Consider the following 14,281-nt stretch of genomic DNA (forward strand, 5'->3'; position numbering starts at 1 on the left):
TTAATCACTATTGAGGCTGATTCCTCATGTTGAGAAGCTCGCTGCAGAAGAGGAAAAGCCACCATCCTTCACTGGCAGTTAATGCTTTTTTCCCTATGCAATCACCCCCCTATCTGCATCCCATGCTTGCTGCCAGAAACAGCTGTCTCAGCTTTTCAGACACGTTCTTGGCAAGGTCCTTTCCCCCTCATGGTGTTTGACAGGATTATGAAGTGCCGAAGCCTCAGGCCTCCTTTTGTTTTGAAGCTTGAAAGTGAAGCTTTAGCTTAATCATTTTGTCTCTTCCTGCCCTTCCCCTACTTCAACCATCCTGGCTGCCCACCAGCCCAGTCCCCAAGCACTCCCTTGGGAACAGGCCCCCAGCCCATGGATATAGGCAATGGCAACAAATGACCTCCTATGAGGATACTACAGTACCCCAGTTTAGCTCATGGACGGGTTAGGTCTGCTGTTCCATTTTCTCAGGGTGGTTTAAACAGGTGACGCAGAGCAGGAGCAGTAAACTGAGGAAGAGGAAGGCTGCTCCAACTCTGGTAAAGTTATCTGCTCTTCTATGGTAGTTTTATTTAGGAAAGAGGAGCAACCATATATTTTTTCACACTGAAGAGACACTGAAGTTCATCCCACTGCACTAACCAAACAGTATTAATATTTATTACATGCTCTGCAAAGGGAAAATTTTGAAGCTGAGGGATATTGCACTTTTTAAGGGTTTTTTTGTGAAAAGGTAGACAAAAGAGCTCAAACTCCAGCTTTCCAGACAGAAAGCAGAAACCCCTAATTTCAGAAGTCTAGTGTCGTGTGATTCTTTTTTATCATTTTCTACTCAAACACTGCTTTACAAAAAGGGCAAATTTAAAACAGGATAAAAATTAGGAGACAGACCAGGCCTCAAAATGGAGTTTGAAAGCAATACTGTCCCTTTGAGCTTAAGGTACTGTCTGCCCAACAAATGTAGGCTGAAAGGCCTGCTTTGTTGTAAAAGATGTTCTGCTTTTTTCACCTCCAAACTCAGACATCCCTTTCTGCCTGAGACAGCAAAAAGGGACTGAAATATTCATTGCCTAAATGGAACATGAATATGTGGGCAGATATTGGTGGGTAAAAGTCAGGGCTGCAGTCCATACTACACGTTTAGCAGAAGCTCCTGAAAGCAAGAGCTTATCTCTCTGAAAGCCTCCAGCAACACTGTGCAACCAGCAGCTGTCACTGCAAGCAACACACAGGAACACGAGTGAGAGAGGCAGGGACGCTCCTACATGGGAGGAAAGCAACTGGAAAGTAAAAACACAGGAGAAGCAGCAATTAAAAACTCAGCAGCTCCCTAAAAAATGGCCTTTTGTCCACCAGGAGAACTGCTCATCACAAAGGCCGGCCTTTTAAAATGCAGCCTAGATTCAACTTCAGAGATAGCAAAGGTGGCTTATCACAAGGGGTTCTGGAAGCGACAGCAGCTCATATCCTGTGCACAAGTGGGATTTAAGATCCTGCAGCCCTTTTGGGGCATTCCTGGACAGGGAAGCCAGGCGTCGGAGGCGAGCAGCGCAGGAAGCAGCTCCAGCCACGTGTGAGCACATGGCAGCCTTGAAATGTTCAAGCTCCTCTGCCCACTGCCCACATTACTCAGCTGTCAAAGGAAAGGCCTCAGATTTATGATGTGAAAATTACATTTTAACGAGGTGTCATATGTGTTTAAAGTCCTTATTCATCACCATACTGCCACATCTTTTACCCAAGACACAAATGCACTTAATTAGCATATTATAAGGACAGACTGTTCACCTTATCTGCATTGTGAAACTGCTTCAGGAAGAAAAAGCACAGAACAACCCAAACATTCTGACTGAATAAAATACTTGCAATCACACGTCAAGAGAGCATCCCACAATACTTGACAAAATGTGGAAGATAAAAGTGTGACATGCACCCTCTGGTATTCTTAAAATATCAGATATCCATGTAATTTCTGTATCACATTTGATTACCATAATGGCAGTCCACAGTGTTAATATTAAACGTGCAGAAGCCACTTAAGCACATTTAGGCTTTATCAGAAGTCCTAGAAATCATATCAGCATCTTTCTTATGTACTGGGTATATACTTGGGTAATACTTGGGTTTCCTGGACAAAATTTAAAATATCTTCTCGAAAATAGACGGTCTGTGTGTCCCATGTCACTGGGAATGGCTACCAGGCAAGGCCAAAACATGCACAAAGAGATCTTTAACTTGGTTCAAGTTCTTCCCTGTACTTCTCTACTATGGGGTGTGCTACAGTGCCCACCTAAGCACCCAAATGCTCAGCCAGCATATCCTGCGCCCTGGCAAGAGCTGCCAGCACTTGGGCACCTAATGAATTTAAAAGACAGAACTTGTGGTCTCTGTGATGCCCAGGAACCCCTGGCTGGTGTCCAGACAAGAGCTGTGCCTGCTCAGGGAGGTGCTGAGGCACAGAACCAGGAGATGTGTGCTTGCATGCAGCACAGCACTGGGAAGCAGGATGGGAACACTTCACCTTTTTGGAGAGGAAGGCTTGTTGGTATTTTCTTGAGTTTATTTGCACAGAATGTATCGTAAGTGAGTGATAATTAAAACAGGTAACTCTGGTGAATGTCAACTGATTAGGTTGCAGAAAATTTTCATCCTGTCACTACAGCCTTATGTTTCCCTCTCTGCATATGTCTAGTAGGACACAAAAAAAAATAACCTGAAGACTGTTCTGGGTTTAACTTCTTGAAGAATGAGAAGAGATGCAGAGCTATCCTTACTAACACTTCACATTCACAAATTCAATAGAAGCTACAAAGAAATAACCCAAAACCTCTGGAGCATTTATGAAGAAGCATCCTCCAAAAAGCTCATTTTGAGGCCAAACAGCTCAAAGAAAATACACTTCAAAGGCTTTTGGTATCTTCAAGTTCACTTCTTGAGGGCAGACATTAATGATAGGTTTCTTGGGACTTGCAGGCACTGAAGACTGTTTGCTTTCAAAACCACTTTTGGGATAAATGAAAACCACCCCAGACAAAAGGGGGGGAAAAAAAAAAAAGAGCAGGGTAAAACGTTAAAATGCAGCTTTTCTCATTTCTGAGAAAAATGAATAGTTGCGTTTAATTCCATCAAGAGCCTTGAATTGCTTCAAGATTAGCTGAACTCAGCTTTTAGCACTACAAAATATTTTGTTTTCTCTGGTAACTTCAACTGCTGCAGAAGTTGAGCACAGAAACTCCAGGATTTGACATTTACTCTCCCCAAGGAGTAAAAGTTCATTTTTTTAAAATATTAAGTGAGAGAGGCTCTGCAACAGTGAAGGTCTCAAGTATGTTCCAAACCTATATGCACAGATCTTTAATTAAAAATCACAGAAAATGCTTAGACACTGTGAACAGCAAGAGGATGTGAGTCCCACCTTTTGTATAAGTGAAGCAACTCCTGCCAACTCCCAGTTTCTCAGAACAGTTTGGGAAAATATTGAAAATGCTTGATTCTAGGTGAACTGCAGTCACCAAAACCTGTATTTTATTTCAGATATTCCTGAAATGTATGATGCAAGTGATTTCCAATAGGCTACTGGCTATTTAAGTAGTTAAGTATTTCACTTTTCTTGTTATGATCAATTTTTGGTTTTACGAGCTCTTCTAAAACTTCACCCTTAATTGTTTTTTAACAACCCATATGTTCAACCCATCAATTTTACAATCCTTCTTTTATTTTCTAATTAAGCTGATATTGTTTACAAATTTTGCTACTCAAATTGTAACACCATGGAAAAATGCCTGCATTGAACATGGCTCTAATACAAAGAAACACTGGTGATTTTTGAAGAGACACATACCCACAGTCCACTCCATTAAAAAAATCTAAAAAAAATATCCAAACAAAAATATCCTGATTCTTCACTGCTTGTGAAGCAGTGAAGGTTGTATCAGCTTCAGTTCTTGCTCTTTGTTGGAGGGGCTGGGTTTATATCAACCAGATATTTAGTGTTATGTGTAAAGCAATGCAGCATGAAATTTGGTGCTCACCCAAAAATGGGTTGCACTGAACTTGAAAGAGAAAGCACCATGCAGACCTGGTCTCCTTGCTCCTCTCTGCAAAAAAGCCTGATGTCAAGCAACTATTTGCTCACCTGTCCAACCCAAAATCAGTGCTTCTGTCTCACTGATTCATCAAAACTTGTTCCCACTGATCAGGCTATGTGGGTAAGGGAGCAGTAAACTCCCTTAGGGAAGTTTTTTCTCTTCTCTTTGAAATGTCTTGGCCCATTCAAGTTTTCTCATCAAAAAATTCAGCTGCTCTCAGAGCAGACCTCTCCAAAGTCCTCTAAACTTGTAAAAGAGTGAGGTAATAGGAACCTTATGCAGTTTTGCCAGAAAGGAAATCCTGATAATTCTCAGAGAAGAAAACCACAGGTAAAATTCAGCCTTTTATCCATATTACAAAGCTTTGTACAAAATTTGTACACAGGGAATGTCAGAGAAGGCTCACCAGATTCCCCAATACCAGATTAACTCTCTCATGCCCACCATTCAAAGCTAAGAACTGCTTCACCTTCCTATCTGAGGCACTGGGGGATTGTAAATTCTTATCCGAACCAAGAGTGAGGGGCTTCAAATCAGAGTGACACAAAGATAAACCAAATCCTCACAGATAGACCAACACCTGACACACTTTCAGCCCTCTGCAAGGTTTTCACCTACTCTCCCATTTCACCATCTTACACTGCAAAAAAAGGGAGAACAATTTCCTTTTTTCCCCTATTTTAGGTTTTTCACTGATTAAAGCTTTTTTTTTTTTTTTTTCTGTATTAAGGATGCTATTACTGACTATGGTCACCACATGAACAAGCACCAGCAAAGAGTCTGTTATAATACCTGGAAATAATTCACCAAAAATGAGAGAAACTCTGTGAAATGGAAGGGATGCAATTGATTTCTACTCCTTGGGAATAACCAATAGCTCACAAATTGCTCTGCTTCACTCCACCACCCAGAAAGTATATGCTTGTCATTAAGTCAGGAGAAGGAGAATTATTACTTTATTTTTTACTCATCTGAGATCTTTACAGAGGTCAACATCATTGAAAATATCTCTACTCCTTAACAGTCACTCAGTTCTTGTTCATCTGCTTCTTCAAGTTTTCCTTCTCCCCTTCATTACATTTTTATAAAAAAAACCCACAATTTCATTGCCAGTTTACTACTTTTATTCCAGCCCTCCCCAGATTTTCATACCCACAATTTCTTTCATCATCTCTTGATCCACTTGCATTTTATACGGGTAACAAGCTGCACACAGGAAAAGAAAATCTCATCAACAGAAATCTTTTCACTTCTCTTTTGCAATCTAAAGCCCTGAATCTCCTCATCCACTTTGAAGTTTCTTACTTACAGAAGGAAATGTTTCAGAAAAAGCCATGTTATTAGTTGAATACTTTACTGTCCAAATTATACTAATTCTGCCTTTTTTTTTTACTTTTCCAGCCTTTGAAAGTACACAATCAACCACAAGAAATACCTGATACTATGACTTCATCAGTACAGTAACAATCATTTAAAACCACTGAGCAAATCCTGTTTGGAAACTCTTGCAAATCATGCAAGCTTGACCGCAGTGCAGGTTAAGTTTGTTATTAGTAAAGTGGCAACTTCATAAATGCAAAATGATGATGGAATTCCCTTATATATAAGGGAATATATCTAAAGTAACTACCAGCACGTTTCTAACAGGAAAAAAGGTGGAGAAGCTGGGAAACCTCTGGGGACCCGACGATCCCCTAAGATAAAGTATAGTAAGTCACAGTAAGTCATGACATGCTTTAAAATATAAAGAGAAATTTTACAGAAAATAAAGCAAGAATTCAGAGGATTTTGTTGATTCTACTCCTGACTCCACACTTGTGGGTGCATGCTCACAAATTCAATTAGTCTGAGCTTCTCTAAGAAGACAAAACTCCCCCAGCTTAATGAAACAAAGTAATTTAAACTGGTAGGCAGTTTTCCTCCAGCTGTTTGCAACAACATCTTCCATGCTTTGTTTTGTCAAAATTCCTGCAGAAGGGAAAATGATCTGATCATGTACGAAAGACATTTGATTCAGAAGAAAAAACTGCTACCCCTGTGAACAAACCCATGGGCATTTGGAAACTGTTTCAGGCTACTATGTGTAGTTACTCCTTCATTCATTTCATTTCAACTAAAACCAAAAAAAAAAAAAAAAAATCTGCACATAATTATGTCTAATAGCCATTATACATCTGTGGTGGGGCTTTATATGCAGAAACTCAACCAGATCAGTAAGACAGGAGTATGCTTCAGCTTTTCACAAAAATAAATACTAAAAAAAAAACCCAGAAAGATTTTTGGTTTGGTATTAAACCCCTTACCTGCTCTGCTGTCCAGCGGGCCAAAATCCAAGGAGTATTTTACAACGTGATAGTTGTTCCATACATAGAGGAGGTTGTCCCGGGGATTATAATCCACAGCAGCAATGTACTGGTAGGAGTTTGGAAAGGGCACATCCACCATGCTATCCTTGCTTTGGTCAGTGTTATATATGTAGTCTATTTTATTCCCTGTGGCTTCATTGTCGTCATCTTCATACACAGACTTCACCACATATAAAATCCCACAGATCATAAAGGCATTGGAAGCTGACCTCTTGTCATAGGCAGTATCCCACGTCCCTTCGATCCTTAACGTGTAAGGGTTCAACTGGCTAATGACAATTTTGCCATTATTCTGTTCTGTTGCATAGATTACCCAGAGCCCGTTCTCGTCCACGGCCAGGTCGATGTCGGACTTGCCCCCCCAGCGGTAGGGAGAGGTGTCGTGGTAGTTGGCATTGGCGATGATCGCCTCCCCGCTCTTTATCCGGGTCCGCAGGTCGAACTTGACGATGTTCCTGGTCCGCTCCTTGTTGAAGAACAGAGCCCCATCGTACACCACGAACCCCGTGCCGTCCACCCGGTGCGGGAGCTTGTAGGTGGTGGTCGGCCTGCCGGCAATGAAGTCGTCCTTGGAGGAGTATTCCGTCAGCGTGTCCGTCCGGTACGGCGTCCACGGCATGTAGTAGATCTTGTCAGAGGCCTGCAGAGGGTCCTTGCACCAGGCGCCCGACTGGTGGTCAGACTCGAATAAGTGTTCGCTCTGGTAAACTCCCTTCAGCAGTCCAGGGCAAAGAAAAACTGTCGTAGGGGAAAAGAATTTGAAAGAAAAACACAAGTTAATTGCAGTTCAGGGGTGGCTGGCCCAAGCATCTCAACAGATTCTAGTCCCGGAGCAGAGGACACTTGTGATGAGAGGAAACCCAAGAGCAATGCCTTGGAGCTGGAGACTATCCTTCCTGCCCACTGTATCTCTGGAACAACATCTGCTCCATCAAACTGGGTTTTTTTCCCCCCCTGCTTTTTCTATCAGCTGTAGCTCGTTTTCTTATTGCTTTTCAAATCTATTTTTACAGGTATACTTACTTGGACCACTCGCTTTTGTAAACTCTGAAATGAATATGTGCCCCCAAAGGATTTCTGGGTTTGTGTTTCCAAATTATATTCTGCAGTGAATCTGTACCTACTAGGTGAAGGGCTAAACTCCGAGGGAATTGATCCAGATATTTATTTGAACAGCCCACAGAAGAGTGGCCTAGAAATGGAAATAAGAGAAAGAAATTCCCATCCTTACAGCCCAAATGATATTAAATATTTAAAGGATACCAACAGCAAAGCAGAGGTGAATCCCTTAGCAACTCGGAGGAGCATTTAAAGCAAAGGGAGTGTGGGGGGGGAACACCCATCTGGAGTATAACTAGGAATGAGACTTTCCAAGCTGCTACAGGACACATGAAACATGCAGTCCACACAATTAAAAACGAATGACATATGGATGCTGAAAGGAAAAGACAAGGAAGAAAGGAAGAAAGGAAAGAAGGAAGGAAAGGAATAAAGTTTGCTGGAGAGGAACCCAATGTCTAGATTTTAATCAGTTAAAAAATGTCCTGTTAAATATAGTAGTAATTCAAACTTAAAAACATATACATTCTATTGTTACATGAGAGGAGCACAGAGGAGCAGTTTGACTAACTGGGATGCTTTGCTGCTCAGACTTCGGGACAGGGGGGCTGTCAAGGGCCAGGGCACACCCAGGACCTGGGAAGAGGCTCAGCCACTGCCCGGCTGGCCTCGGCCCCATGGGAACACCACCAGCCAGGGGCCAGCCGGCTGGATGGATGGGGAGGCAAGAGGAGGGATGCTGCAGAGCAAATCTGGCCCTGGCCATGCCCACCAGCACCCTCCTGGCCTGGAGGCGCTGCACACCCTTCGGGGGGAGAATACTGGTTGGTTATTTGGAACGCTGATCTCCGCACAGTGACCGTGGCGATGGGATGGGCGGCAGGGAGGCGTGAGGAAGCATCCCACCGCGCACTTCCGGAAGCACGGGGCTGGCAGGATGGGATCCCACATTCACACTTCCTGCTCGGAGCATAATTGATTATTTTTTGTAAATGCAGAAATTGGTAATGTTGTCTGGAGAGCAAGACAGGAGGAAAATCAGATTTAATAGCCAGTATAAAATTATATAGATCCATTGGAGTCTAAGTAACCACGCAGAGTTGCTGAAAAAGGGGTGCCATTTCCAAGAGGCTTTTATGCCATAATTAGATATACTTATGCACATACATATGTATGCACACCTTCCAAATTCTTTGGGGCAGGAAAATGAGTTCTCTAAGCCTTTGAATATAAATTTAATGGAAGAGAAAAGGTGGCACCGGTTAAAAACTTTTCAGCAAACGTGAGTTATCTGGTGAAGTTGAGCAGCAGAGATACTAAATAAACTTTAACAAAAAGGTAGTGAGAATTAATGACAAAGTATTTCAACTAAAACGTTAAACTGTTAAATAACTTAGCCTATACATAAGTAATATATATATATAATTTGAAAGGTATTTAATTACCTTTTTGTTCCACTTCTATTGTAGAGAGAGAGGTAAAGAGAGAAAGGAGAAAAGAGAATAGATTAATGGTACTGTATTGGCCAGGTACTTTTCTTTACCTCTTTCATAAGAAAAGGAAGATTTATTAATTTACTTTGGTATGTGAACATTTTTATATATATATAAACCTTTCCTCTGATATATACATTGGATAATAAGCAGACAAGCTGAACAAAATACAGATAAATTTTAACTTGAGAAAAATCTGGCAGAAGAAAAAAAAAAAAGCCCAACACTTGGGATGTAATGAGCCCCCTGGACTCTACCTTGTCAGCAGCAACCTTGGACTAGTTTCATAGAGCAAAATGAAATATCCATTAAGTGAAATATGATTGATACAACTTTATGTACACAATAAAAATTCCAGGGAGAAACTTTATATAATATACATCTTCATACGTTTTGCCAAAATCCTGTAAAACAGAGATCCCTACCTAAAATAGGAGAATATTAACTTATGACGTGGGAAAAAAAAAAACTTAGGAGAGTCAAATGAAGCATGTCCATGGATGCTCGTAGAGTCCTGTCCTTTGTCTTGGAGAAACACACTTTAGTAAGAGTTGGAAAAAAGCACTGGAAACCTTGTAGCACTTATAAATAAGATCCCAAAGATTCACAGTGTTAACGAGACAAAAATATGTAAGCGCTATTTTCAAAGCCCAACCCCAGAACGTGCTGGATATTTTAGTGTGAATTATTCACTGTGCATCATAATGCTGCTGAAGAGACCGGACAAAGCCCCTTTCAGGTGGAATAAATAAATAAATGAAGTGAACTTATTAATTCCTGAATACTCAGTACTAGTTTCTGTACCTAACAACCTCCTGCAAGAAAGTTTGGGGGTCCTCATCCAAAAGCCTCCCGCAGTTGTGGCACAGGCCCTGACTCCTTCCAGCTTGGTGGGGACCGGACCCAGCAGCCTCCACACCCCAGCCCTGCAGTCTGCTGGTTCCATGGGGCCTCTTCCCCGAAGGTGTAAGAGAAGACAGGCCCCATGAAATAACAGAGGGAGAACTGAGAACTTGCCAGCAAACCAGGATGGCTTTGACAGCAGAGAGATCTCTGGAGAAGTGAGACAGGAATGAGAAGGTGTGCACACATGCTTTGGTTTTGTTGCCCAGAGTCCACCCCAGCCCCTTCCAGGCCGAGACATCTGCCAAGTGTCCTCTGGTGCTGGCATTGCAGAACTCTTTGCATTCCAAAGTCTCGCTCATTTGGATGGGAAATTGCAGGCTTGGAGGAAGAACAATTTCAGGGCAGGGCTGCAAATGCTCTGGCTAGACATGTGGATCTACACGTCCCCGTCCAGAGAGGCATACAGCTGGAGCCAACTGCAGCTCCCACAACGAGTGTTTCCAAACTCCAACAGTCTTTTTACCTGGGCTTTGATTCAGGCTCCTTTCTACCTCGTAACAGGTTAAGGTTAAATGCAAATGTTTCCAACATGTGGCTGTCAGGGCTCTAGGGAGCAGAGACAATGCATTTGAGTGCAATCTGGTTTTGCAAGGGAAGGAGCCAGCAAGATTAAAAGGCTCCAGACACAGCAGTCGGAGAAACCCACACACCACTTGTTCTCCCCATCCTAAACTGTGGCTGGTCATAGTTAAGTAAGGTATTCAGAAAAGCATTAAATGTCCCTGGCAAAAGCAAGAAGGCAATGTGACAGATCCCCAAATGTATGGCTTCACACTGATTCCCCTGGCTGATGGTATACAGTACCTCTGGCAGCACAGAAGGCTGTAATTTACATTTCCAAACGTGCAAAAGCTTTTGTAATGCATTCAAACAACAGCATGATATTGTAAAGCAGGGAGAGAGAAGCTTCTAGAGGAGATAATATATTTGTGACCAGCTGATCTGAGTGACCTGAAGCGTTGATTACCCTTATCATGAATAGCTCATATGTGTTATTAACACTCAGTGCCTCTCTTATAATTCCAAACACGGATGGGTTTTGGTGACCTTCTGAACGGTGCTTCCATTGTACGTGTCACAAACACCTATTTTCCCTCTGCTAATTTAAGACTTAATACTTTTGAATTTCAATAATTATTCAGCTTACATTGGGGTACCATATTTTTCAGACAGGTTCCATGAGAAGCTTGGAGGATTTAGATCGTATAACAATATTAAAAGAAAGGGTCTAATTAGAGTATGATTATCCCTTCAGTTACACAACATACCACTGCAAAACTGTCTTCATAAAGTACTGGTAGAATTTTTTTTAATTTTTCCCAGTTACAGACAATTTTACATCCTGTAAAATGTACTGTACATGCCTGTACCAGTCCACAGAATTGAGTACGGATGACAGCACAGGGTGTACCTTACCTACACAGATCTACAGAAAAAAAACAGGCATACACATCTTTTATTCTTATACTGAGGTCTTCCATTCCTGCTGTCACTGCATGGATGGAGAACAAGGTTATTTCACCCTGATTCCCTACAGTGGTTGCCAGTGCCATTGACTTCAACAGTGTCAGGGGCCAAAAGGAAATCAAGGACCACTTGCTGTGTCTGAGGGGAGTTACTAACAAGACTTTCCACATACACTGATTTTCTCAAGAATTTTCAAATAGAAGGAAAACTGAGGACAACATACAATCATGAGCCACTACAGCCTGTCCCCAAGCAGACTCCTGCTACCCGCTCAAAGAAATTGCACAAAAGCATTAATTAACTGTTCTTACTATTGCTGGGTTGAGGCACTGAAAACACACTCTGGCACAATTAACACTTGAACAACATTAACTGCCCATTTTCTTAACGCCACACTGAATTGCACTCAACTATTTAAGGCACAAGCACACAGTGACAGAGACATATAGAGAGCTGTCTCCCTGGCACTGCTTCAAACCCACACAACAGCAGCATAAAACTCCTGGAAAAAAAAATGTGAGTAGGGGAATGTAAAAAGGCAATTGCAAAAGCAGTGCGAAAATGTGTGCCCTGTACTTAGCTAGTTGTTTGTTTAATTTTGCTTCTTTGAAGGCAGATGTTTAATAGTGGCATAAGTGACATCCACTCCCTGCCCCTGTCCTTCACAGATCTGATTGATTTAACATACTCAGACTAATAATTAATACACTCAGCACTAAAGACATAGTTAATGACAAAAGAGAACAACTAAAACCCCCAGATTTTTGAGGCTGGCCTTAGAAGCACAAGCTGGAGCTTCTTGGCCATGCTGAGAGTGTTTTTCATGCCAGACGTGGCTGCTGCATCTCACATCCACAACCAACTTGACCATATGCATAGGCAGGTAAAGCTGAAAAGCAAATTATGTGTTTCTCCCTAACACATAGCCCCATCTGTGGGTCCTAAATTGAACAGGGATATTTTGTAATATCCCTGTTTAACCTAGGACCCACAGCAAAACTGCAAATCTAACAAGGCACCCCAAAGCATGCCCATGTAGAGCCTGCTCACAGGTGAAAGTGCTCTTCTTTTTTGAAGGCATGGTTGAGTCCTGGAGTCAGAGTAAAAAAAAAAAAAAAAAAAACAAAAAAAAAAAAAAAAAAAAAAAACCCCAAAAAAAACCAAAAAACCAACAAAACCAAAAAAACAAACTGGGCACATGGAAAATTCAGGGCAGCAGCAGACCTGAAATAAATATACCTAAACTCAGGGAATGAAAATCACAGAATCACAAAATGGTTTTGGTTGGAAGGGACCTTAGAAATCATCCAGTTCCAATCACCCAGCAATGGGCAGGGGTACATTCAGCTATACCAGGTTGTTCCAAACCTCATTAAACATGAAAATACTTAAAAAAAAAAAAGGTATTTCAAACCCACTCAACCCCCATATATGGTTTTCTAGAAGAAAAGCTTAGAGAGCTAGCTTGGCATTTATATGACATGCTCTGGCAACCTGAAGTTCAACATGCTGCAGAAGTACCCATCTCTGCTTCTTTTTCTTCTCCCCACACATAATTAAAGTGACAAAAGAGAACACACAGCCAAGTTCAGCGCTCACTCTGTGCAGCCCAGACACAAAACAAAGTACATGGCACCACTTCTCTCATCCACCCACTCCTTCTAGGAAAGCCTGGAGTCCCGCTGCAGTGCAGGTAGGCGGTCACCAGAGCCCGAATGCCTTGATAATGGGAACACAGCCACATCCACTGCAGCAAGCTCCACCAGCACAAAGTCAGATGATATTGTGCCTCTACACAAAGGAAACCAAGCAGCAATACAATGGTCTTTGGGTTCACTGCCTCCAAAGCAACTATCCTCCCTAGAGAAGACACAAGGAGCAGCCTTTGTCCACAGCCTCCACATCAAGCCGTCCCCAAGTCACAGCTAAACTCCAGTCCTGTCAGTCCCAGTGAAACAGTCATTTTCTGAGCTTTCAATGTGAAAAGTTTGAACTTGCAACAGGGGAAAACCTCTTGAGCCTTGGCTCAGGAGCAAGCACAAAGAATGGAAGAATTAGGTTTTCTAAGACTATTTTACAAATACATACGAGTAATGCTATTTTTCCATTTTTTGCTGCCAAGTCTTCCTTTACTTTGATTTTTCTTTTTTTCCTCAACATGATGGGTTTTCTAGAACACATTTAAATGGAGAACAGACCCCATTAACATTGCTGGAATTTTCAGTCCAAGAGCAACCTGACACTTGAATGTAAAGCACTCAGACTTTCATTCTTCAGCCAGAGGAATGAAGAAATTATTCTTATCAAGTATATCACCATGAATTATCTTCCCTGTGGCTGACAATTTCTCTTATGAAAGAACATTCAACCTTGAGCCTCTTCGATGGAGTTCTCCACCAGACAAAAATTATTCTACAAGCTAAGCTTTAAAGTTTGCTTAGGTTTAAACTATTACAGTGCTGGGAGAAACTTAGTTTGTAGCATTATTTTAAGGTCTCAGTAAACAGAGTACTTCCTTCTTCTTGGCTGTATGTGACCATGTGTGCACATTAGACTGCCTCCTGTAAACATGGAGGAAAAATAATGGATTTATTGCACAGGAGACATGCCTGCATTTTACAGCAAATGAAGAGTTAATCCTTTATTTAATAAAAGGGAAGAATAATCTCACTTGCTTAACTTCCAGATTATTTTTCAAATAATATGCAAGCACCAGTAAACAAAGGTGCTCTATGAGTACTTTGAGCTACAATGGCTTCATGTAACACATTCCTGAAATTATCACCTTCTAATTAATTCTGCTGTGAAGTACAGAGATTGGAAACGTCAATAATCTATGCTTTCATGAACCACAACCTAAATTAGATCCTTAAATATGGTATCTATAGATCTGCAGAAATTGAAGCTG

General features: G+C 41.6%; 1 protein-coding gene across 1 annotated transcript in view; it reads right to left on the reverse strand.

Moving 5' to 3' along the window:
- ADGRL3 (adhesion G protein-coupled receptor L3) overlaps positions 1-14,281 on the reverse strand; it is a 482,163-nt gene that overhangs the window by 157,011 nt on the left and 310,871 nt on the right. The window contains exon 6 of the mRNA XM_058804039.1: positions 6,386-7,186. Within this exon, the coding sequence (XP_058660022.1) occupies positions 6,386-7,186 (801 nt within the window). The remainder of the gene's footprint in view (positions 1-6,385; positions 7,187-14,281) is intronic.

The sequence above is a fragment of the Ammospiza caudacuta genome, chromosome 4 (genome assembly GCF_027887145.1).
Source record: "Ammospiza caudacuta isolate bAmmCau1 chromosome 4, bAmmCau1.pri, whole genome shotgun sequence".
Lineage (NCBI taxonomy): Eukaryota > Metazoa > Chordata > Aves > Passeriformes > Passerellidae > Ammospiza > Ammospiza caudacuta.